Source organism: Crotalus tigris, unplaced genomic scaffold (genome assembly GCF_016545835.1).
Source record: "Crotalus tigris isolate CLP2741 ecotype Arizona unplaced genomic scaffold, ASM1654583v1 scf7180000019068.10715455, whole genome shotgun sequence".
Taxonomy (NCBI): Eukaryota; Metazoa; Chordata; class Lepidosauria; order Squamata; family Viperidae; genus Crotalus; species Crotalus tigris.
Window position 1 is genome coordinate 167,725 of NW_024097358.1, and position 25,977 is coordinate 193,701.

At 43.1% G+C, this 25,977-nt stretch overlaps 3 protein-coding genes across 5 annotated transcripts; 1 reads left to right on the plus strand and 2 right to left on the minus strand.

Annotated features, from left to right (window-relative positions):
* KBTBD13 (kelch repeat and BTB domain containing 13) lies at positions 1–2,021 on the plus strand. The gene has a single exon (XM_039358945.1). It carries the CDS (start codon positions 622–624, stop codon positions 1,981–1,983), a length of 1,362 nt encoding a protein of 453 aa, XP_039214879.1. The 5' UTR covers positions 1–621; the 3' UTR covers positions 1,984–2,021.
* Positions 2,007–21,265, minus strand: UBAP1L (ubiquitin associated protein 1 like). Of its 3 annotated transcripts, none has more exons than XM_039358943.1 (6): positions 18,804–19,066; positions 16,560–16,713; positions 14,678–15,466; positions 8,321–8,530; positions 5,285–5,386; positions 2,007–2,566 (listed from the first exon to the last, which is right to left on the minus strand). In XM_039358943.1, the coding sequence occupies exons 2-6, from the start codon at positions 16,689–16,691 to the stop codon at positions 2,552–2,554; spliced, it is 1,248 nt and encodes a 415-aa protein (XP_039214877.1). In that variant the 5' UTR covers positions 16,692–16,713; positions 18,804–19,066; the 3' UTR covers positions 2,007–2,551. The 3 variants fall into 3 exon arrangements, with proteins under 3 accessions (XP_039214877.1, XP_039214876.1, XP_039214874.1); XM_039358942.1 differs by lacking the exons at positions 2,007–2,566; positions 18,804–19,066 and adding exons at positions 3,930–4,376; positions 21,153–21,265; XM_039358940.1 differs by lacking the exon at positions 2,007–2,566 and adding an exon at positions 3,930–4,376.
* Positions 19,211–25,190, minus strand: PDCD7 (programmed cell death 7). The gene is made up of 5 exons (XM_039358944.1): positions 24,292–25,190; positions 23,355–23,493; positions 22,767–23,003; positions 22,357–22,444; positions 19,211–21,266 (listed from the first exon to the last, which is right to left on the minus strand). Exons 1-5 carry the CDS (start codon positions 25,072–25,074, stop codon positions 21,149–21,151), a joined length of 1,365 nt encoding a protein of 454 aa, XP_039214878.1. The 5' UTR covers positions 25,075–25,190; the 3' UTR covers positions 19,211–21,148.
* Between the last annotated feature and the right edge of the window lie 787 nt (positions 25,191–25,977).

Genomic DNA, 25,977 nt, shown 5'->3' on the forward strand with positions numbered 1-25,977 from the left:
AAGGTCCCTTCCAACTCTGATTCTATTCTATTCTATGGATATGGATATGGAAAGAAATTTTAAGTTTAACCTCAGCTAGAGCATAAATCAACTGAAATCAAATGTAGGGTTTGTCCTGCCCCACCCGCCTCATCATCCACTGTCCCACCACTTTCAGAGTGTGGCCTCTGGCATTCCACCCACAAGCCAAGTGCCCTTGTACCCCAGAGAAAAGGGGGCACCCCCATTCTAGAGGCAGTGAGGGCCATTGTGCTCAGCGTCACAATCACAGTGACCTTTGAAGATCTGTCTAATCAAAAGAGAGTTTTGTTTTGTGGTCTTTGTTTTCTTTTGTTACAACCTCTCTCTCCTTTGCATGGAACCGAAGAAATGCTGCTTATATCAGTTTGCAAAGTGCATTGGAAGGATCTCATCCTGCTCATGTTGCTGGCTGCTCTGGTCACATGAAGACCAGTTATCTTTAGCAGGACGTATTTATATATAGAGAGCACGCAAGCATACCTTAGCCGCTCAAGCCAGCACAGGAGGGTAGAAGTTAACAGGGACCACTGCTTTATCCCTGGAAAGACGCTGGGTGGATGGGACTAGGGAGGAAGCAACTCTGGCAAAGAAAACGGAGCCATGCAGTCACAAGTTGTGGATCATGTCCAGATCCAGGTGGAAGACACCTTTTTCTCAGTGGACAAAGATCTTCTGGTGGAACACAGTGAATATTTCCGTGCTCTCTTCCAGTCTGGCATGAGGGAGAGCACGCAAAAGGAGATCCAGATCAGGAATCTGAGTTCCGCTGGATTTTGTATCCTGCTAAAAGTTCTGGAAGGGGAATGTCCACTGCTGAGCTGTGAGGAGAACCTCAAAGCGGTAGAATGTGCCTCCTTCTTGCAGGTAAAAGCCCTGGCCAAGTACTTGATTGTGTCCATCAATTCGGACAACTGCATCATCCTGTACCAAGCTGCTGCAATGTTTGGCCTTCTGGACCTTTTCCATAAAGCTGCCCTCTACATAAGAGATAGTTATTCCGAGCTGGAGGAATATCTGGACTGCCTTTCTCCGGATTTGTTGGATTATGTTGAATCTCTTCTCCCCAGTAGCTTTGTGGCTGTGGGAGCTCACACACCCACCTATGAGTTCCTGGAGGACGTCTCACGATCCATTTGCTACCTGGAGGAGGAAACCAACACCTGGAGGACCCTTTCTTATTTGCCACTCACTGCCAGCACCTTTCTAGCTGGCATGACGACCCTGGATAACAAAATTTACATTGTGGGTGGGGTCTACGGGTACAACAAGCAGGTGGTGGACCAAAGCTTTTGCTACGATCCGGTAAGCAACCTCTGGAGTCAATTTTCTAGCCCTCAGCAACTTCGGTACGACATCACCTTGACAGCCTTGGAAGATACTCTTTATGCTATCGGTGGTGAATTTGAGAAGACGCCGCTGAAATCCGTAGAAAAATTCAATCTATCCACCAACAAGTGGGACTTTCTGTCGGATTTGCCCCAACCGGCAGCGGCTGTACCCTGTGCCCAAGCCATGGGACGGATCTTTGTTTGTTTATGGAAACCTCTTGACACCACAATCATCTATGAGTATCTGCCCCAGAAGGATGAATGGCTTCCCATCTCGACCCTGACTCAGCCTCAGAGTTACGGCCACTGTATGGTGTCTCATAGGGACAATCTCTACGTCATGCGCAATGGGCCTTTTGATGACTTCCTGAGATGTATGCTAGACCGCTTCAATCTCACTACGATGCAATGGACATCTTTACCTGGCCAGTACATGAACAGCAAAGGGGCACTCTTCACTGCCATCATCAAGGGGGACACGGTTTATACGGTCAACAAGATGTTGACCTTGCTGTACACCATCGAGGACAGCAAGTGGAAGTTCAAAAAGGAGAAAGCTGGTTTCCCAAGAAGTGGGTCTCTGCAAACCTTCCTTCTCAGGTTTCCGAGAACAGATCACAGTATTGCAACATAAACGTGGGCAGCTCCGTGGATTATTGAGCGGTGGCCATCTTACATCACATCTGGACTTTTCTGGATAGCCCGCTTTTTAATTTTTCCAGACTTCCTGTGGTGGAGCCAGATCTAACCGTCATAGGATCATGATGGTTCATGCAAAGGGAAGAAAGCCCCAAGAAGATACTTAGGGCAAACTTCAGCAATTGCACCAGAAACCGTGGTCTTGTCTTCTTGGTACTTAGCTGGGCTTGAGGCTGTATGACTGGTAAGCAATGAAGTTTTCGCCTACTCCTTAGTGGCAACAAGATTATTCGGGCAGGACAGGCCTTGGTAGGGGTAGTAGATGGGACAGACCTACAAGCAGAAAAAGCCTCTAATCCATCAGAAGGCCAGGGATGCCCAGAGGGGAAATATGGAAAAAAGAGAAACAGGGATCTAGTACATTTGGGATATGGTCTCCTGGAATTTCGGCCAGTGTGTTGGACTTCAGTTCAATGTGAAGTATTTTAAGTCTCAGGGCTTCCGAAGAAAAAGACTTGCCCTTGCATGGAGCTGGGGGACGCCTGCCAAGATTGTTCCTTCAGCTAGCAACCCGTTTCCTGTGGAGATATAAACAAGTTCTGTGTATGTGTTTATAGAATTGATATTCTCAGCAATTAAAGCTGAGACTGGCTATAAATAGACTCTGGGTAGGGGACTAATGATTTCAAAATGTGTACAGATTGAGCCAGCTTGGAGATGAATTTGAGCTGGGTTTATCTTTTTGCACTAAAGACGGTCTTGTTAAAAGAGCAGAGTTAATTCTGCCAACTTCTAATGCAAGGGTAAAACTGGAATCGTAGGCCAGAGGTAAGAGGGATCTAAAATCACAGCATGAAACCCTTCCATGGGACTTGCAATAGAAATACGTATGTCTTAGCCTATTAAAGAGAAGGATTAGGGGGGACATGAGAGCTGTCTTCCAGCACTTGAGCAGCTGTCACAAAGAAGAGGGGATTGAGTTATCCTCCAAAACGCCAGAGAGCAGGACAAGAAGTAAATGGGTGGAAGCTTGTTCAAGAGAAATCCGTCTAGAAGTAAGGAGAGATTTCCTGACAGTGAGAAAACAGCTTGCCTACCAGAGCTGTGTGTGCTCCATCACTGGAAGTTTTCAAGAACAGACTGGACAAGGCAGGGGTCTTCAAACTTGGCCCTTTTATGACTTGTGGACTTCAACTCCCAGAATTCCTCAGCCAGGCTGAGGAATTCTGGGAGTTGAAGTCCACAAGTCATAAAAGGGCCAAGTTTGAAGACCCCTGGTCTAAGGTCTCTTAGCTTGAGCAGGGGGTTGGACCAGAAGAACCTTCTAGCCCTATGATTCTAAACACCAGAATTAAGTGCCCAGGGTGAGCACTGCCCAAGAAACTGGGAAATATTGCAGCGTTGTGAAATGATCAAGATCCGTAGTCTCCTTCTCGGCGAGATAGGTGGCATACATTTAATAAATAAATAAAATAAATCAAAGCATCTCATTTCATCTACATTAGTGGAAAAATTAATATCCCAGGGAGAAGGTTGCGCTTGTAAGAACCACATCTGGTGCTTCATTCCTGGAGGTTCTGAAGGACACTGCACAGCCATTTGTGTAAAATTGTATGTAGAGTCACTTGCTCGAGCATGCGGTTCCAAGGTCCCTTCCAGCTCTATTCTGATTGGTCCTGCCAGGAAAGATTACTACTCACCTGGTTTTATTCCTCACTTTGTTGTTGTTGTTGTTTTAAAATGTTAAAGTGTCAGCTTAAAATGTTTGATGATAATGATGATGATGATAGTAATAATAATAGGCGACTTGGGTGCAATCCCAAAACAACTGGAGCACCACTTGAACACCATCATCGGCATTGACAAATTCACCATTAGTCAATTGCAAAAGGCGGCCTTACAAGGAACAGCTTCCATCCTGTGACGATATTTGTAATAACAGCAAACATCCACATCTGCCTATCCCAGGTCCTGGGTAAGGACTCGATAGGTAGACAGAATGCCAAATCCAGTCTGAACATCTGGCTGACTGTGCGATGATCCATAATAATAATAATAAACAAAGCCTTTCGGGCACCCTATGAACCAACTAGAATTAAGTCATTGAGGCTGGCTTGTACATCCCCAATGTGTATCCAGGGTTGGCTCAATAACAAGAAGCTTTTTTTTTTTTAAAAAAAAGAAAAGATTAGAACGAGACTATAATATTTACAGACTCATTTAGGGAGGGGAGGGGAGGATGCTGGTCCGCTCTCATTGGCTTTGTGTCATGAGCTCCTCCAGGGCCCTGTCTCGGTGGTTTTCACACAGTAGGAGGACCTCTTTGATGTCGGCTTGTCGGAAGCCCATGTCATCGAATTGGGCTAAGAGGCGAAGAAATTCTGCTGCCTGCCGTGGGAAGGAAGCACAGGAGCCATGAAACCAGGGTGGGAATGAAGAGTGCATTTCCACAGGTGCTCTGAAACTCCCATAAGAAAGAAACCCAGTTTTATAAAACCATGAGGATTAGACCTTCAGGATTCTGAATAACAGACACTATGACCTAGGAGGCTATATCTTGGCAAGAATAACAATCTGTATTGAAATATCAATTTTTTTAAAGCAGGGAACTGATCTGTTAATGTCAGTGAATTATCAATAAGCAAACATGGAAAAACGTTAAGCCCACATCATGGCTAAAAGAAAGTGATGCTGGCAACTGGCTTTTAGCAAGTTGTGCCGGGTTTTCCCTCTCTCTTTTGCCAAGGAGCTAGAAAAACTGCTTCATTGCTTTCTAACCTTAAGGCAAAGGCCATTTCTTCTAAAAACTTTGATTTCAAATTCTTCCCAACTCTAGTCAGGCTGATTTTCTTGCATGTTCAAACTTGGTTGTGTTCTGTTTTTCTTTCCTTGCTTTTTTAGCTTTGTTTTGTCATCACTCTTATTGTGAGTCATTTTGGACATCATTGTCAGAACAGAATTCAAAACTATGCAGATCCTCCCTTCCTCCCTTCTTTCTTTCTTTCTTTCCTTTCTTTCTTTCTTTTCCTTTCTTTCTTTTTTCTTTCTCTTTTTCTTTCTTTTCCTTCCTTCCTTCCTTCCTTCCTTCCTTCCTTCCTTCCTTCCTTCCTTCCTTCCTTCCTTTCCCCCTCCATATTACTTTGTGTTAGTTTTTGCGCTATCAACTGCTAATGACATTCACACACATAGAAAAAAAAACTCCATGCTGGTGGAGACAGCCATTTTTATCATTCGACTGATACCCCATTGTAAGCAAAGGAATTTGATCAACTTTTCAACAAAAATTGGGCTCTCACCTTTTTCTCTGAGTTCTGGAACATTTCCATTGCCTCTATAACCTGGCCCTCTTCATAACCCTGTTTCAGAAGTCTGTCACAGGCACTCAGATAACTGAGAAACTGTTATGGGAAAGCAGAAGAAATTGAAGGGCTGTTAATTAACCGAGCACTATTTCAGCTAAAAGACATCAATCCACTTCCTAAACTAGGAACACAACCCTTCCCATACTTTGTAGAATCAGTAATATGATCTGGAACAGGGTCCCCAACCCCCGTCTGTGGGCTGGCATTGGTCCATGGCATGAAAGCAACCGGGCCGTGCAAAGAAGTGAAGCTCCATCCATGACATGCAGACGGCACACGAAACCACGTCCCCTCCAGTCTGTGGAAAAACCTCTCTCCACGGAACTGGTCCCCGTGGCCAAAAGATTGGGGGCTGATGATCTAGAACCCTGGGATCATCACTTGCAAAGGGCAAACTGACCCATGCGAGCAAATTAGTAATGGCAGCTTTCCTGTAGAACAGCAGACAAGAGCTGGGGGTGATGGGGAATGAAGTTAAATGAGTCAACAGCCCAGAGTTGTTACGTTCCTAGAAATGGTCTAACTCCCAGCCCTCTTGTTTTCTGTTGACCCTTGTCTTCTGAACTGCAACTTAACTATGGTCAATTCCTTGGCAATAATTTTGAAAGTGAGTTACCCTGAGCTAAGAGTAAGAGAATAACTTGAAACAAGACGTAGAACAAAACTTCACACATATGATTGCAACTGTCAACTAATACATTTCTTTCTAGACCTCAAGGTGTTATCAGTCTCTTTCATCTTGTTTTGGCAGAAAAAAATATATGAAGTGCATTATGTCTTTGAAATATTATATATCTTGAACGCAGAATATCAGAACCAGGAGACTCAGGGTTACACAATTCGTGGCTGGCAATGGAGAAACAATTTTTAAGCCTTGAATTTCTGAAGAAAAGCTCCAGGATTTCACCACTGGGGTCACGTAAACATTTGACTTTCATGTAAAAATTTTAACAGGTGGGGGAAAAGACTGAAGCAACACTAGGGAGAAGCTTGCAGAAGCTTTTAAAGTGGGGCAGTAATACCACAATACCTGAAAGAGTTTGGCTATTCATACATTACAGGCTGTACTCATCTGTCAAATTAATCTTCAGTTGTTGAATAAGCCACGTTTGGCAGGGTCCACCCACATGGACTAAGGTCTAAAATATGTCTGCTGATGTGTGAGGAATCTGAAGACCGGCACATTCACTTATATAAATCTAATCACTGCTTCCTGTTAAGGCACACGCAAACTCTTTACAGATTTCGTTCAGCTTCTCAGCGCAAAGATCTCAGAAAAATACTAAGGATGCTTGGTTGATTAGATGACTCTCTAGATCCAGGAAAACCTAACTCAGCACCTTGGGAGAGGAGACGGGGGCCAGACGAAAGTCCCCTTCTTATGACTCTGAGAAAGGGACTCTTGTCATGGAAAAGACAAACTAGAATTATTTTTGACTTTACTCTTAGAGAACTGACTGCATAGCATTCTCCTTTAAATACCACGGCATCCATTGGTCCCTTGGGAATCTGTGATTGGTGAGCCAGAGTCTCCATCCTATTTTTAAAAACCCATTTTCGTGGAAACAGTACGTTTTTCCAGGTCTGAAATGGGGACAGCTAGTGAAGGGACCCAGCCATAGGCCCTCTGACTCACTCCCAAAATTGGTGAAAAAGTTGTGAGCAAGCGCACAAGTGTCTCCTTTTGGCAATTGGGGATTAAAAATCAGCCTTAAACTCAGTGGCTGTCAGAGGGAGATAAACCTGGAGTTCAAATGGAAGTTAATAAAAATAAATAGCCTCCAAATATGAACTATGGAAAATAAACGATGTTGATATTAGAGAGGAATAATTATTCGAAGGCCAAGGAGAAATTTTAATACAGCCAAAGTGTACAGTTGTTCAGTTAGCTTAGTTTTCATCCATTTAATTGCAATATTGTTTTCATATTTCTTTTTGATAAGAGGGATGGGTATCGCTTTGAGGGGCATGCAAATGATAATAGGGTCAAAATCTTCTGACTTTGAACCATTTTCCTTTTGTGGCATGGCAGCAGAACGAAAAATGAAACTGGGTGAAATTTCTGCACTTCTAGAAGTCGTTAATATAAATAATAAGCATAAATGTAAATCGTGTAATCACAACAATGATCCTGGTAAAGGCAAGATTTGGGGATGTTGACTTTGAATGCAGGTTTATATGCAAGTATTTGTTTTGTAAGTATTTTTGTAAATAAAAGCTGCTCCCTTGTGTAGTCAAAGTTGCCATCTTTGTTGACTACCCTCCCCACCCCTGGTTGCATTACATCTCTAATATGGTTGGAGTGTTGCTGTTGTTGTTGTTATTTTGAAGCAGCTCAGATGGTATCTTACCCCAAGGCTGAAGAAAACGGACTACCCCAAGTAGGTTTCCGTGGCTAAGAACTGCGCCATCAAATCTTTCAAGAAAGAGCCAGCAACACTGTCCCGTGTCTCCAGGGTTATCACCTCAGAGGCCATGCCCCCATGGGACCTCAGAGCCCTCTCCCCAAGCTATGGCACCATAGAAAAAAACATTCTTCACTCTGCCCTAAAGCCATATGCAAACCTCAGCCCAATTTCAAATATCTGTAACAAAACACCAGCAAAAAAAGAGAGAAGGATCTGCCTCTCCAAAATCTGGGTGGGCAAGGAAGGGAGCACCAGAGAGAGAGTTACGTGAAAGGGATGCTCCCACCCTACCAGCACTTAATGTAGTCATTCTTTCTGAGGAAAGTCTTCTCCTAGACGTGGACACTTTGAAAGCACCTTCCCCAGCGTTGAGGGGGGCAATTTTGCCCCGTCTTATTTGGAGAAGGGAAACTGAACCCCCAAAGCCTCTGCAGAGCTTCATTCCTTCCACTTTTGACAATCAGGTGCCCCCACGACAGCCTTCTGGAAAATAGTGTTGCACCACCTGGAGAGGACACGTGTCCCCCGTTTGGGAAGAGAACCGGTCCTAGCTCTGTCTGACCTGGCCTAAGTTTCGTCTCCCCGTCTTCTGCAGAGCGAGGATCGCTCGGCGGATCGGATAGCCCAAGGCTACAACCGGTTCAATCAATTCGCGTTCCTCTTGGCTCAGCACCGAGAGCAGATCGGCGGTGGAGTCAGGGTGAGATCTGTGGGGACTAAGAGGTTGCTGGGTCCCTGGAGCGGGTGGGAGGCAGGAATACGGGCTGAGAGCCTGAAAAATAAAATAAAATAGAGCCATTTAATGTCAGTTAACTTGGAGAAATCTTTATTAGCCATCTGCTCTTTTGTGAGGCTTTTCAGAAGGATTTTGTTCTCCTCTGGAATATGTGCAAGCATTGTGGGTATGCCAAGGCAGCGCGCTTCAAGTCTTTTGTCATGTTAAAATTAAATTAGGCCAGGCATAAAGCGAGCCAGGAAAATTCCCATCGTCAGAACACTCTTCCCCCACCCCCACCCCCACCCCCTATTAACATCCTGTTTTCATTTCTGTTTTTCTGAAGCTGATTCAGAACCATCCTGATTTGGAATAAAAATTATTATGTTTCCAAGGAGATGACAAAGGCTGGCAAAACAATAATGAAGACAAGAAAGCTGGGTCCTGGGAAATAAAACGTGGACACTTTGAACTTAACAATGACATCTTTATATATCATTCAAAGATATGCTTGATGTGGTGTTGGGAAACTTTTCCCTTTCAGCTGGTGGTCAAGTCCTTCCATGTCTGTTTTTCTCTCATCATCATTCAAACCCTCTTAGGCAATCTCTGGCTAGGATAGTCATGGTATATTGTTCCCAGCAGTTGATGCACTTGGCCTGCGTGTATATATATGTATTTATAAAAATGGGAGGGCGATTCTGCTCTTGGTCTGTGTGTGGACTATCTGGTGGACATCTACACAGAACAGAGAGTGATAGGGATGGAAAGGAACTCAAGAGGTCTTGTAGTCCAGCCCCCTGCTCGATAAGGAGCCTTAAACCATCCCGCCCAATGGTTGTCCAGTCTATTTTCGAAAACCTCCAGTGATGGGAGCACTCACAACCTCTGGACGCAAGCTGTTTTGTGGGTTGCAGGTAGTCCTTGACTTACAACCATAACTGAATCCAAAATTTATGTTGTTGAGTGATACATGTGTTAAGTGAGTTTTTCCCTGTTTTACGACCTTTCTTGCCACAGTTGTTAAGTGAACCTGATTTTCCCATTGACTTTGCTTGTCAAAAGGGTTGCAAAAGAGGATCACGTGACCGTGGGGCACAGCAATGGTTGTAAGTATGAGCCAATTGCCAAGCATCTGAATTTTGATCACGTGATCTTGGGGGTTCTTCAGAGATCATCACTGTGAAAATTGGTCACTAAATGAACTGTTGTAAGTTGAGAACCACCTGTAATTGCTTTCACTGCCAGATAATTTCTCCTTACTTCTAGGTTGGATCTCCCTTTAACACAGTGGTTCTCAACCTTTTTAATGCCGCGACCCCCAACCGGTCGTAAGTCAAGGACTACTCAACTGGTGCAGCACCGTTTGCAGAATGGGACTTTTGGCGGGCTCAGCAGGGCAGAGACAGCCTGGACAATTCCTATTGGCTTTTGAAAGCCAATAGAATTAGACTCTATTCAGAGAGTCTATTCTATTGGCTTTCAAAAGCCAATAGAATAAAAGGGAGTAGCACAGCTAAGGAAAAGGGGGAAAAAAATGGCGGACTGCGTTGTTTGACAACCCCCGTGAAATGGTCGTTCGACCCCAAATGGGGTCCCGACCCACAGGTTGAGAACCAATGCTTTAACAAGCTTCCACCCACTAATTATTCATTAATCAATTCTACCCATTAATCTAATTTCATCCCATCCAATCTCTGTTTAGGGACACTTCTCACATGCTCCTAAACCTACCAAATTGACTTGGCTGGAGCCCAAAGTACACATTTAGGTTCCATCATGGCTGAATTTATACAGCCAGGGTTATGAAACATGGGGGGAATATAATATACATTTCTATTTCATTTGTTATGGATACCTCTAAAAACGTTTAAGAGTTGTTGCTGGAATTGCAATCGAGACATTGGCACATTAACTTATATGTCTGACTGTTGTTACATTTTGGGCAGAAATCCACAGGATTGCTAACAAGAATTTAGATCGATCTTGGTTGGTTAAAAAATGGTGATGTTTTGCTGGGCTATATCCCCAGCATTTGGAATCTATCAAGACATCAAGAACTTTGGCTCTTTGCTGCATTGGAGACAGCCAAAATAATTATTATCCAACATTGGAAGGACAAATATATACCTAGCTTGCAGCAATGGATTGCTGATATGTGCATTTGAGTTAGAGGACTTTTGAGTTTTGTGTGAAAAGGGGCAAGAAAGAGGAATAAACAATTCAACCAACATCTAAGATTAGTTTTGTGGATGAGATAAATTTCTAAGCTTTCCCCCCTTTCTGTCTATATGATCTGTTTCTGGGTGGTGGAAACACACATAGACAAATGGATTATCTTGATAACATCTTTCCAATTTCTAATACACACTAGGGAGAAACAGAGGAAGAATTTTACAGAGAGCGACATTTGCAAAACTGTGTTCTTTCAAGAAAGCAAGCCAGGGACTTTCACACAAATCAAATCTTAAAATGCAAACTCTACACGTGTTTAGATTCCCTCCCTCCCTCTCTCTCAAATACACCTCATATATATTATTTATATTATAGGACTGAAACATTAATTTGTTTGTGTTTATTGAAGCTTGGCAGTCACATCCCAAATTATGTAGGACTCTTCTGTAAATCTTAACAGCTCCTTGTTCATATTAACAATAAGCAATGCAGCCAGATATTCATCAAACAAAACCACATGAAAACAAAAATTTCTGAAAGATGGGACTTACATAGAATTAAAATATTCCATTCCACTCATTCTTCCTGCTAAACTGATAAGAGTCCAAAAGGGTTTCATCATATAGTTTATGGCACCATGCAAATGATGTTTATATTACCTTAAGCCACCCTAGTTTAACTCTTGCCTGTCTCTAACTAACCTACAGAGAATTAAGCTGCTTCCCTTGGGGATGTTAAATGTCATAATAATATGAGAAGATAATAGGAAACTAGGTATGTCCAATTTAATGAAGAGAAGGACTAGGGGTGATATGATAGTACTCTTTCCAGTACGTGAAGGGCTGTCAGAGAGAAGAGAGAGTGTGTGTGACTTATTCTCTGAGAACATCTGAGGGCAGGACAAGAAGTAACGAGTGGAAGATCATTAAAGAGAGATCCAATCTAGAATTAAGGAGAAATTTCCTGATGGTGACCACAATTAATCAGTGGACGTTGTGGGTGCTTTGTCACTTGAGGTTTCCAAGAAGAGATTGGACAGCCATTTGTCTGTAATGGTATAGGACAGGGGTCCCCAACTCCTGGGCTGCGGTCCATTACCGTGCCCTGGCTTGTTTGGAACCAGGCCACGTGAGCGGCTGGTTGGTGCAGGCATGGAGCTTGGTATGTGTGAGCAGTGGGCCAGAGCACATGCGTGTAACTTGACTTGCACAAGTGGCAGTCCGGTTCACTTCTCCCCCCCCCCTCCCCGGGTCGCCACACCATAATGTTTGGGGACCACTAGTATAGGGTAAGACCTCCAAGATGTCTTCCAACCCTGTCATTATTCTATGATGTTCTATGTTCCAACAGAATTTTTAGCATATACAGAGAGTTTTCAGCACTGTGAAGGGAAAGTCTCAAATATTATATGGATGTTAATTTGGATAGAACTAAAATCAAGACCATCTTAAGGAAAAGGAAGCAGTTGCTGAATCAGGTCTTCATTTTTTTTTTCTTTTTCAAGAGGCCGAAAAAGTCATCCAGACGCAAAGCCTCTTTTGAAGCTTATCTTGTTTGTGGATTTTTGGAATCTGAGAAGGATGAAGGCTCAGGGATAAAGGTGATTCAAGAGCAGCTCATTCATGGCAGAATCCACTCCTCATTAATGGCTTAAAAAAACAGGAAGGAAAAGACCAAAAGACAATGTTTCTTCTTGAATGGCATTCATCGGGACTAGATGGGATATATTACAAATTCTCATCCTTCCCTATCGTGTGATAATCAATCCACAATCTGCCTATGTAATAAGGCAGCGTACAAAATGAAGCAGTCTGAATTTTGCATTGAAGTCATTCCCTAGGCCAGCTGTCCACAATCACCAGTGGTGCTCATTTGGGAGCTGACTTTAAATTTCTTTTCATTTGTTTTAAGTAAAATAAATAAATAAACCGGGAACTTGGAATGCGGGAAAGAAAGAAGCCATTTTCAAACAACGTTTATATTTAGAACATAGAAGAACAGGGTTGGGAGGGACTTTGGAGATCTTCTAGTCCAACCCACTGCCCATGGTAGGAGATCCTACTCCATTCCGGACAAGTGGCTCTCCAGTCTCTTTTTAAAAACCTCCAGAGAAAAAGAACAGCTGGGATTTGAACCCTGGTCTCCTAGACCAAGGACAATAATGTAACCGCTAAGCTATTCAGCCACTCGCCCATTTAAACAAATGCCATAAAAAGTGACCCTTAGCTCAAAAAACAAAGCAATGTTATATATTTGAAGAGCTAGAAGATTTTGCAGAGAGCAGCTTCACCGGTAAGTTTTTGCTAAATGGTTGAAATACCCTATTTGCCCACAAAGGTTGCCCATCTCTGCCTTTAGGTTATGTCCAAGTCAGTAACACTCAACCTTTTTAATACAATACTCAGATTCCATATCCAGGCTAGGCAGTAAACTATAGATCTCCAGACACTTAATCCTTAGTCAGCTCTTGGCTAGACTTTTCAAAAAGCTTCCATAGATCACTTTTAAAAAAATTATATTGCAGAGAAGAACGAAGCCATAACATAGTGGCTGACTGCCCATATTGGTGCAAAGAGACCAGAATTTTTGTATGTCTATCCTGCAGCTTTTAAGTTTCTCCCTCCTGTGTTGTCAAGTTCATGGATATTTGGTATCTCCCTTGGGCAGCTGAGATGTTTAAACAATGATCCTTTCACCCTGGGAATCACTGGTTTCACATTGCCACTTTCAGCTTTAAGCAGATCCCCTTTCAGTACAAACAGACATTTTGATTCCAGTTAACCATGCATTTGCATAATAGGAGCGATGCTGGATCGGGCTGTGATTTAGCCACAATCTCAACTTAGTATCTGAATTATGAGCTGGCTCGTTCACGCACACGTGTTTATCAACACTGTTTGACAAGGGCATGCAATCCAGAATGCCCTATACGTTTCTCTTACACTGTCTTTAAAGCATTTTGTAACATTAATGCATGTGGCTAATATTCAGCAGGCTTGAGAAATCAAACAATTGATGTCCATATTTGTAACTAGGCTTTATTCTTGCGAATTTGTACAGATTTGTTTATTTTACGCTGTCCTTCACAGAAATCACAACGTATACTGGAATAAAAACCGAGCTCCTGTGGTGGAGGGATTGCTAAAAGGTTAAGCCGTGTTTTGCTATGTTGTCCTTATTATAAGGACTGATTGCTGCTAATAACTCCTCCTCTAGCCAGACTTGCAGGCCCCCTGGATTCATTTCATTCAGTGGCCATTGACTATCAATGCAATTTTATTTCTCTGAACACGGTTACGTTTTCCTTCACTGTTTGTAAAACATGTTGCACTTTGCCCAGATTGGTTTTCTGATTAAGTTTTATTAAGATTCTTACATTGCCATCTCAGAATTTCTTTTCTTTTTAATTGATTAACGACTGCAATAACGTGTGCTGCATTGCTTGTTTTGTGTAGCTGGACTTCCCGCTAAAACTGCTGCATCTGAATTGCACCAGAGGCTGGAATACAGCTAAGTCCTCATCTTACGACTACAATTGTGCCCAAAATTTCTACTGCTAAGTGAGATGGTTGTCAAGTACATTTTGCCCCATTTTACGACTTTTCTTGCCACAGTTATTACGTGAATCTGGCTTCCCCATTGGTTTTGTTTATCGGAAGGTCGCAAAAGGGGATCCCATGATCTGGCACCCTGCAACCGTCATAAATATGAGTCAGTTGCTAAGTGTCTGAATTTGGATCATGTGATCCTGGGGATGCTGCAATGGTCGTTAATTGTGAAAAACGGTCATAAGACACTTTTTTCACTGCCGTTGTAACTTTGACCAGTCATTTAAAGAAATGGTTGTAAGTCAAGGGCTACTTGTACGTAGCTGGGCCCGCAAGCCTCTTTGCAAATCAGGCCATTTTAAATGCATGGTTTATGAAAAGCATAAAGTGAGGGGAAGGTGAAGATGGACAGATGCTCAGCTCCCAGATCCTTCCAGGACTCAGGAAGGAGGGTAAGACAAAAGACAGGAAAGATACTTACGGCCACGGTAGGTTTATGGTGTTGGATGGGACGGATAAGCCCTGCTGAATGAAGCCGACTCGGCTTACGACTGGAAGTGGCTGGTGGGGTGGGGTTTAAAGTCTGTGTGAAGCGAGGAGGGGAACCGGGTCCGAATCTGAAGCTCCTGCTGTTTCTGGAGTGCTGGTGGAGAGAGAAAGCCTTCGAAACCAAGGCAGAGTCTGTGGCAGTTTGGTTTAAGGGATGCATGATGGCCATCAGCTTCTTCTTGGCGCCTTCCAACTCATTCTTCACATTGCTTAAAAAATACGTGGATTGCCTCTGTTTGCCCAAAAGTGGCCTCGGGCAACTGCTGTCTGAGGCAGCACTTAGATGCCCTGGTGATGTCTTCGGTCTGCTTTGGGGAAGATCGAAAAGCTGAGGTAGAGCACCGGGCATTGACGCTAAATGTTCTCCACTGTCGTGTTCTTCAGAGGTGGCTGAGGAAGACTCTGTGCCTTCTGAACTTTTCTGGTCCTCAGGACCCTGATCTAAATTCCCCCTTTCAGTCACCTCCTCTCCGCTCCCAGCGCGGTGGAGCATCTCAAACTCAGTGCCCAGATTCATACAGCTTTGGACACGTGTCATTTCCTTGGATTTGCAACCTGTTGCCTTGTGGCTGCCGGCCACGTTTTCTTTAGGGTCCACCAACAGGAGCCAGCACGGAGGGGCTGTGGGATACGTATTCGCAGTTACATTAAACCAGGGAATCTCCTGCCGTGAGGCAGAGTCAAGCCAGTAGAGGACCTTTTTCTCCAGTGAAAAATCATGCTGTGAAAGGCAAGAAGATTAAATGTTAGCACCTTCCCAGCCAAGCTAAACACGTAAAGAAAATGAGACGGAATATATGATGTAATTCCAGATCCAATGTCACAACATCTGGAGCTTCTCTTTCCTTGAGCCAAATCCTAAACTATCTATGTCCATCAAACCCATTGGAGGTCACCTTGAAAATATGACTTTGATTTTTTTTTAAAAAAAAGGGGGGGGGAGATTGTTTCTGAAAATTTACATTACAATTTAATAGCAAAAAGGATGTTAAAATGATTTCTGAAGTCTTGTTCCAAAAATGCAATGGTGCCCTCTATTGGTGGGAATGCCGTGACTAAACAACACCATAGGAAAAAGAAACATATTGAAATGTTCAAGCCCAAAGTTCTAAGTCACGGGTCTTCAAACTTGGCCCTTTTATGACTTGTGGATTTCAACTCCCAGAATTCCTCAGCCAGACACGCTGGCTGAGGAATTCTGGGAGTTGAAGTCCACAAATCATAAAAGGGCCAAGTTTAAAGACCCTGTTCTAAGTTACTGAAGATTCTCTCTATAGGAGCCGTGGTGGCGCAGTGGTGAGAATGCAGTATTGCAGGCTAATTCTGCCGACTGCCAGCAGTTTGGTCCTAACCGGTTCAAGGTTGACTCAGCCTTCTATCCTTCCGAGGTTAGTAAAATGAGGACCCCAGATTGTTGGGGACTAGATGGTTCAAGAAGGCTGTAAAGGACTATGAAACGGCATATAAGTACAAGTGCTAAGTGCTTTTGCTATAGATATTTTCTCTTGCAAACAATAATTATTAATTCAGTTAACACTTTTGTTAAATGAATTGTTTTGATCCATGGGGAAACATGGATTCTGATTAACATATACATACACATATTTATCGGGGAAAAGGATTGGCTTCAGCAAGAGTTGTCAACCAAACTTACAAGAAAGGGAAACTTGGTATGACAAATGTGCTTACACATTTTTTCCTCCTATTATACTTTGATTATCTTCTTTTCCGGTAAACATAGTATTTATTCTATACTCTTTGTCATTGTTTTCAGGGTAGTAATTGAAAGGAATTATAGCAGTCAATCTGTTTACCATTGTGCATGATAAGACCTCTGCACACGTGGGCAGCTCAATCTCGGGCTGGTCAGCAAAGCTGGCATCTCCCACAGGATCATCCACAAAGCTTACGGTCACTCTGAAAGGTACATCTTCCAAGCAGCTCATTACGTCCCTGAACTATGTTATTCTAATAAAAAGAAATCAAAAGGCGTACTTAGCACTTTAAGACCCATTTAATTGATAGTGGTTATATTGAAGGACTTACTGCCAGTCCCAAACGGGATTTTTTCAGGAGGCAACTGGACTTTATTTTTCTTGGAAGACGTTTCGCTTCTCATCCCAGAAGCTTCTTCAGCTCTGACTGGAGAGTGGAGAATGGAAGGATTTATGTTCCTTGCAGACCGCTGGTCATTTGCCTCTTCTTAGAGAGTCGTTGAGGCCATTTGGAGGTTTACCTGTGTCCTCAGGGTCACCTGAATAGTGCAAATGTGTGCGGAGCCTCCTTAGCTGCCCTGTGTCTCTTCACTGTCAAAGACAGGCGCAGGCAGTTGGGGATGAGTCTGCGTCGTCTACATCTCCAATTGAAGTGCAAATGGTTGCAAAGAAGGCAAAGGACCAGCTGTCTGCAAGGAGTATAAATCCTTCCATTCCCCACCCTCCAGTCAGAGCTGAAGAAGCTTCTTGGATGAGAAGTGAAACGTCTTCAAAGAAAAAGAAGGAAGTCCAGTTGCCTTCTGAAAAAGCATCTTTGGGACAACCATGACCTGGATGACTGAGAATCTCCATAGAGACTTACTGCCAGATGTTTAATGCGGAGATTGAATCACTTCGTGCTAACATGGAAGCTAGAGGGACCACAGCCAGCTTTAGCGTGCTACACGTATACTTTTGTTAATTCACTCCACATGTGGCACTGTTGCATGCATGCTCAGAACATAAGCCATCTGTTGCTCTAACACAAAAGACTTATTAAGCCAAGTGTCATGTGAAGGTGAGGGACTGAATAAACTTAAGCAGGAAGTGATGAATCACGTTCTTATTTTGCCCCGTCTTAAGAGTCAGCTAAGGAATGACAGCCTCCATCAATCTATTTGCTCTGGTCAGGAGTTTAACTGTAAATTTCAATTTAGAAGTGAAATTAAAAATATGTATTTCACCTATGGTACTGGGCTCTATTTCCCACCAGAATTATGGGATTGAAATGACAAATAAAGACTGAAATTGCAACTAAGTCTGCATTGCAGATCATCTGTACTTATGTTTCTACATACTCAATTTGGTATATAAAAACAGATGTTGCAAAAGGAAAAGTTGTATACAGCTCCTTCCGATCTGCAACTTCTCTGTATTTGTCAACAAGCCAGGATTAGATATTCCCACATTCTAGGCTCCTGACATGGCATACAATTTCCAGTTATTTCAGAGTAGAGAAGCTAATGTGCCACGGTCTGCAGTTATTTCTGCAACATAAGAAGAAACTAAAACATGAGAACTTGTTCTCCTTAAGTCCAAAGAATTCCATATATTAACCTAACTCAGATGCACATCATACACAAAATCAATCTTGAGTTAATCAACTGTCATCTTAAGGAACCATTAGACATTAAAATCAGTTAAGATAATTAATGACTTCAGATGGAAGTTATAGAAGATTCAAGATTCAATGAAACAAAATTGTCAATTTCCAAAAATCTGTTTCCGGGTATCTATTAAATATTGTTAATTGCTTTACAATATTTGTAAAACATTTAACAAGTAGTATTTTCACATCCTATCTGTAAAGCAACATAGAACAGAATTAGTCAGTCTTATTTCCTCCAAACTCAGCACAACAGTTCCCATAACACCTAAGAAGAGTGAAAGGCATCAAGTTAAGAAAAAGCTACCCTAAAGTAATTTTGAGATTGACAGCTGAACATGGATAGATTTAAAAGTGCCAATTAAAATTACAGAGGCAATAGAATCCTTTTATTCTGCCACTTTGAATTAAGATGAAAAAATATAAGATGAAAATCTATTTTAGCAATTTATTTCATGAACATACCAGAATCGTCTAGCCAGTATATCATTGGGGAACTACTGATAATAAAGAAGTACATTAAATTATTTTGTAAGTATTGGAATCCTTGAGCTAAAAAACTTATTCTTTAAAGAAATGTTATCATCTCTGTCTGTACACAAGAGAACCTGCCTACGAACCCCAATCTATTTCTTCAGCTTAACGCTCAACTTTCCATGTTACACACGTTTTATTTCTTAGGTAAAGGAAAAACTCACCTTAGCAAGGAATTAGGAAGGCATTTGTCAGTTGAAGACGGAGAGGCGTCTTGCTGGCTGTGACCTCCACAGTTGAAGAGAGGCCTGGCCAAGTCTAGTGATTAGAGCCGCTTGAGTAAGCGCCTGTCGTCAGGTTTTCCAATGGGGTAAGCAGCCTAATCTGCTCTAGAATCCATATATAGGTCGCTCTGCCCAGTAAAACATATAACCAGGACTGTCTCAACTGAAAACCTCTGGAACCGAGAAGATGCTTTTGGGGTCTGTATTTTCAGTAATATTATGAAGAAAAATTCACAACAATTCTGTTTCCAACAGCAGCCACTGCTGCATCTGGTGGCCTTTTGCTTAAGAAAGTTCTGTGTATGCCCACGTGCCACAAAGGAAGAAAAAAAAAAGCCAGATACAAGTATGAAATGCTAATAATTTATTAAGTATAAACAAAAGGCAACATACTTTTATTAAACAGGATTATAAGTCACTCTGACAATTTACAGTTTCTCATTACAGCATCCCCAATACTTTGTCGCAAAGCTTTACAAGACAATAAACCATGCTTTGCAGATTATTTGACAATTATCTTGCAACAAAAGTTGAACAAGCCTAGCTATTGCATATATGTACCAGACAAAAGCTATGGTTTGTATTAGCAATTTGGGTACAGCATGCTCTTTTATGCCATTAACAGCCATGCCTCAGGTTTCAATTTTTCTTAGGTCGGAGAGAAGGTGATCAGCAGGGTTTGTTGGTTTACTTATACAAATAAAATGTCTTAAACTAAAATAATAATAGTATAGTTTTTCTTAAAGAAATACAGGAAAAAGTATGAGATTGGAGAACGTTGTATTTCCAGTAAAAATAATGCTGAACTAAAGCAACTGGTATTAAATGCTTAGGACTTTGTTTCAGAAGTAAACAGATCTGAAAGAGCATAATACAGCCGACATTTGCTGAGCAGTGGAGAAATATTTGGTATGAACACATTAATAGTAATTTCTCGTTTTTTGCAGTTTATGAATCACAGAATATATGCAGAATGTGTATTGTTTTCAACAACTTTATACAGAAAATCTATATAAGCACATATAGATTTCCTGAAAGCTAGTAATTCACAGGCAAGAAAATCCGTCTGCTTCTTTATATTCTTTCACTTCAAGGAATGATGTATGCTTCTGTACAAACTACAGTTTGCCATTTATTTAAACTGAAAATGTGCCCTTCGATTAGGGTTGCAAACTAGGCTGGCAAGGGATCGTTTATTAAAACACAGAAAGGAGAGCAGGATTACACAGTAATTCAAGATTCCTTCCCTGAACGCCAAACTGTGCTTTGATGGTATAACAAAAATATAAAGAGGCAAAAACCCTTTAGCTTATATTCCTATTCTAATTATCCTACTTTAAGAGAAAAACAAAACAAAACAAATGCTTCCCTAAGTATGTGTAACGTATGTGTGTATAAATGAAAGGCACTTTTTGTGGCAACATGGAAATGCTACTGTTAATTCACGCCATACAACTCCAATTGAGCGCCGCCATTTTTGAAAGCCAAGAACTCAAAACTTCAAAGGAAACCACTATCGGCCCCATCTGTCAATTCATTTAATTCCTGCCTTGTAAGGCCAAGATAACCACAGAGGTGTTTGGGAAGAGAGCTGGATATTTGAACATCTGGATACTGTTCCAAAGGAATCACCTTCGATGTTGCCCGGGGCAGTGAATTCTGAGTTCCCACAGTTTACTTTACATTAAGAACACATACAATAATATTTAGCTGATGCATTAATTCAGTGGTCTCTGAACTATATAAGCTCCATAGATAAGCTGAGCTTCATATCTGGCCTCTATCTGCCAATGTCGCCCTGCAGATCCATGGCAAATTTATTTCTCTATCTCTGAGATTACACTACTGGTTTGATAGCACTTACATCCCATTTAAGGTAAACTCGGATAAATTTCTGACGAAAATCATTTTAAAGTATAGACCAGGGGTAGGCAACCTTGGCTCTTTTATGACTCGTGGACTTCAACTCCCAGAATTCCTGAGCCACGGTTGCCTACCCCAGTATAGACCTATCCCAAACTCCAATACATGCACAGCAGTGATTCATTGATACTTCTTTCGTGATCAAAATCCTGGGATACTAAAGTATAACCAGATGCTAGAGAGGACTTACAAGCACTATAATAAGTATCAATGCCATACTTTTAACAGCATTTTTAAAGACAATACTGGTCTTCTCAAAAGAACTCGTTCTAATGTGAGTTATCAATCATACATTGTTACTTCAGCCTTCCCAAACTGGCAAATTATGCTATGTGTTCGTCTTCAACGGTGCTTCAAAGTTCTCACCTGACAGCAGTGGCCCACGTGTCACTGGAGGGAGGACTTGGAAGGACCCATCCTGGTGGGATGAAATCTCCTTCAGGGTGACCTGCAGGCACCAAGTACTGATCCCATTCGTGCCTTTAATGGAAAAAGTCAGACAACACACTGAGCACTGTTATCTATTCCTTGTCTAAATTATTTCACCCAAAGCATGTATGCGGGGAACTGCAGCTGAATATAGAGTTCATAAACAGGTGCAAAATATTGTAGGAACTTGGTCACAGGCGATTTGAAGGAACTGTGGCTACTCAAGGGACCCTTAAAAAAAGCTATTCTATTAATGTTCCATCTTTCTTTTGAGAGCATGCAATGGTATAGATTAGATCCACTCCAATTTTATCCTCACAAATATTTTGTGGGAGGTAGATTAATTAAAAGAGATTCACACAGGAGGTTTTTACCCTATTACTGAATTAACTTGCTTTATGGATTTGCACTATAAATTAAACGGCTGGCATTTGTATAACAAGTCATGAAGGACTAGCCAAACTTAGTTGTTGTGCAACTACAGCTGTTAGGTTTATAAATAATTTAGTTCAGTATATGGTATAAATGCAACACTGTTTTGGGGGGAATCTGCTGAGCCTGAGTGGTGGGCTGAATCAAAATCTCAAGATTATAATCTGTGATGATACCAATACCAGTTCTACTATAGCCAAAGAGGCTGAATCATGCTAGAGACAGGGTTTATATCTTTCATTAGAGCAATGCTTATATATCACAAAAATTAATTACCTCTCTGAATTTAAGGGGAAATAAAGGAAGCACACAAGGAAATTGGGTGGGAAGGAAGTCACATAACAATTGTCTTTTCCCTCCATTCATTCCAGATTCTGGGTCTAGTTAAAACCTCAATAGGCTTTATTAAACAGGACTATAAATCATTCTGACAATTTACTATTTCTCATTACAGCATCCCCAACAGACAACTTTGTTGCAAAGCTTTATAGGACAATAAAACATGCTTTACACAACTACTGACAGTTATACAATCTGAGTTATGCAGAGTTAACAGTTGCAACTGGACATTAACATCTATAACAAATGGATTAAAGAAGGATTCATACAGCAGCCTGAATTCAAGACAGCTGAGAATTCCCAGGTTTTTATGTAAAACAACATACTCCAACAACTTAATTTGTTTTATTTACTAACAAATGACTCTTACCTGATCTGGATGAGAGCTGGCAAGGAACATTCAGCTTGCAAATAGTATTGTGTGAATGGCTCCAAGAAATGGGCAAGTGGAAATTCTTCTAAAAATATAAATAATAAGTAAGGTTATCTTCACAGTCAGAGAAATAAAAGCCTCCACTAATTGTAAGAATAGATCTCCTTTAAAATTTTATTTTACATTCAGTTAAGTCAGTTCTTGTGTTGACATAGAAGAACTACATAAACAAACATTTTGGGAAATAGTAATTTTTTTTTTACTGTTTGCAACTGAAATAAAAATAAACACTTTTAATGTAACTATTCCCACCCCAAAGTAGCTACGTAAATGAAACAGAACATTCCTGGATTTCAAGGGTAAATCACCTTCTCCCAAAGCGTAAGCATGAACATTCTGAAAATTACCTGGATCCCCAAACAGTTTGGAATCCATTTCACGCTTCTGCTGCAGGAGCTTTTCTCTTTCTTTCTTCTGCTTTTTCTCCATTTCCCGTTTCCTTTCTTCTTCCTGTTCGCCTTCCAGCATGACTCGGAGAGCTCGTTCTTCAGCTTCATAGAGTTCAGTGCGTTTTTTAATTGATGCTCTTAAATTCTGAATTTCACTTTCAAAGGCTTCATCTGCAGCTGGTGGCGGGCAAACCCCTGCACCAAACACACACAAGCTATTTTCTTCTTTGTTTCACAAGAATCCCTAGGTCAGTAGTTCTCAATCTTTCCAAGCTAAAATCCCCATCAAGCTAGGCCTCACCATGAAAGGGGGGGGGGAGTCAATTCTTTCTAAGGACATTTCTATGATTTAGGGGTCTTTTCTCATTTGCAATAGATTTTATTTCAATAACATACTTTGTTTCCCATCTAGCTTTCTGAGTTTGATTTAAATCAGGGGCCTTCAAACTTGGCCCTTTTATGACTTGTGGACTTCAACTCCCAGAATTCCTCAGCCAACGTGCCCAGTCACAATTATGAACAATAATAAAAATCCAGAGAATTTACCTTTCCTTGCTGCTGCTTCTTTTCTTAGTTTCCTAAGCTTTTCTAAGCCACGCAGAATTTCGGCCATCCGCTTTGTGTCTGCTTGCTTTTTTCTCACTTCTGATAACACACTATCGGCAGCAGCTTTAAGTTCTTGTTCCTAAATGACAAGAATGTAAATTAGAAAACAGAGCAGGGAGAATCAGAAGAACCTTGGAAACAGCAGGTAAAACTGGGCCTGTTGGGTGCAAAAATGCAAAGAAAGGGGAATCTTTGTCGAAAACCTTCTTGCTCAGCAACACCGTATGAAGTTCAAGATAATATATGAGCAAAGAAATGAACAGATGGCTGAGCCCTCTCTGAGACATGCTACCTTCATCCCAAAAGGACAACTCAATAGCACAGAAATAAAAAAAACATTTCAGTTGTTTATTTTGTCTCCTATAAGAGATACTTACAAGAAAACTTATAAAATAAGTAAATACAGATAGTCCTTGACTTACAACACAACCGGGCCCAAAATTTCCACTGCTAAGCGAGAGTTGGCCTATTGTACAACCTTTCTTACCACAGTTGTTAAGTGAATCACTACAGTTATTAAGTTAATAACAAGGTTGTTAAGCGAAACTGGCTTCCCCACTGACTTTGCTTGTCCGAAGGGGATCCCGTTACCCCCTGGGATACTGCCACCGTCATAAATGTGAGCCAGCTGTCAAACAGCAGAATGAAAATCACGTGACCATGTTGCAAAGGTTGTATGTGTGAAAAATGGGCATAAGTCACTTCCTTCAGTGCTGTTGTAACTTCGAACAGTCACTAAACGAACGGTTGTAAGTCGAGGACCACCTGTATTTCCTCTGCATCCACGCACCAAAAGAAGCAGAGCATCGAGAAGGCCTCTGCCATCCACTTCCCATCTCCCGGTGACCTTTCTTCCCCGTCGGCCCCCCAGACCCACCCGGTGCCGGTCCTCCGCCTCCTGGGCCCGCCGGGCCCTCCAGAGGTTGACGCGAGCCTCCCGTTCGGCGCGGCGGGCCGCCTCCTCTTGCCGGGCGGCGCGGGCCTCCTGCCTCTGCCGCCTCCGCCGCAGCCTCTTCCGCCGGCCCCGCTCCAGCCGGGCCCGCAGCAGCTGCAGGGCGCCGGGATCGCGCAACGGCCGCACCAGCGCGCGCAGCTCCTCCAGGCCGGCCTCGGCCGCCGCCACCTCGCCCGGCGCCGCCTCATCGCCCCGCCGCCGCCACGCCGCGCACAGCCCCGCCACGCGCGCCAACGCCCGCAGCGCCTCGCCCGCCGCCCGCGCCGCCTCGCCCGCCGTCAGGCCGCGCTCCTGACGGGGAGACCCAGAGGCGGCGGCGGCGGCGGCGGACGGTCGGCGGCGCGCCGCGAAGCGGCTCAGCCAGGCCTCGTCGCGGTCACAGGCCTCGTCGCCCGGCACGTCTGAGGCCTCGGGCGCCGGCCTCGGCGGGCCCTCCGGTCTCCATGGCAACGGCGGCCGCTCCGGCAGCTGCGGCGGGGCCGGTGGCCACTGAGGCGGCGGCGGCGGCGGCGGCGGCAGGAAAGGCGGGCCTGCGGGAGGCGGGAGGCCCCCGGCTGGGAACGGCGGGTAGAGGGCCCGCGGGAAGGGCTGAGGCGGCGGTCCCCGGAAAGGCCCCGGCGGGGGAAGCGCGGGCGGGGGGAAGGCGGCGCGCTGGGGCGGCCCCGCGAAGCGCGAGCCGAAGGGAGGCGGTGGCGGCTGAGCCATAATCAGAACAGGCCGCGCAGGAGCTTCCTCTGGACAAGGTCTTTTCCTGGCTGGGGCAAGAGCAGCGCTCCCTGCAGTCTGGGAGGAGCGTCAGCACGAGGAGGAGGAGCTTTTCGGTGCTGGAGATGCTTTGCGCCAGAACTGAAGAAAGCTTCGTGGATGAAGAAGCGAAACCTCTTCAAGGCAAAGAGGCTGCCTTTTGAGAAAGAAGCACCTTTGAGTATGCGGGGTAGGGTGGAGTGGGTGGGTGGGGTCGAAAGGAAAGCAGGGCAAAGTAAGACCCCCCCCCATTGTTAGCCTCCAGGTTGCATTCTTGCATATGGCCACTAGAACAGGTATAAAACCTCTTGGATTAATTGTGACCTGCCCAGGTTCAAACTCGTGAGTTGGGATTTGGGTGATTTTTTGAAAAGATGGATCGCCAAAGTGTTTCCCATTGGTTCCTCAAGCAGAATATTTAAGATCGGGAAAAAAGTAACGGGTGATTGGTAAAGAGAAAGGAATTCTTTCCCTGCCATTTGCACCTTCAGCAAGGCAGGGATTTAAAGCTAGGGAGTCCAGCTTTTGGTAGAGCTGAATCCTGCACATCTTCCCAAATTGCAGAATTAGCAGGGCAGGGTAAGCAGCTTTCTTGCAGGAAGAGATTTCACTTTTTAAAACCTCTGCTGCATTTCTTTGACACAGGCACGGCCAGCTTGGGTAATCACTAACTGCAAATTCAGATGTGGCCAATCTTCTAAATACCGTATTTGTAGGATAATTAGCATTCTGCACTGATGGCCATTAATGCACCGTGTTATCTGAAATGTAAAGCCATATTCCCCTATTGGAAGCCTACAGAATATCTAAAAAAATACAGTAGTATCTTTTACAAATAGCCTCGCTATCATAATTTCGTTATTG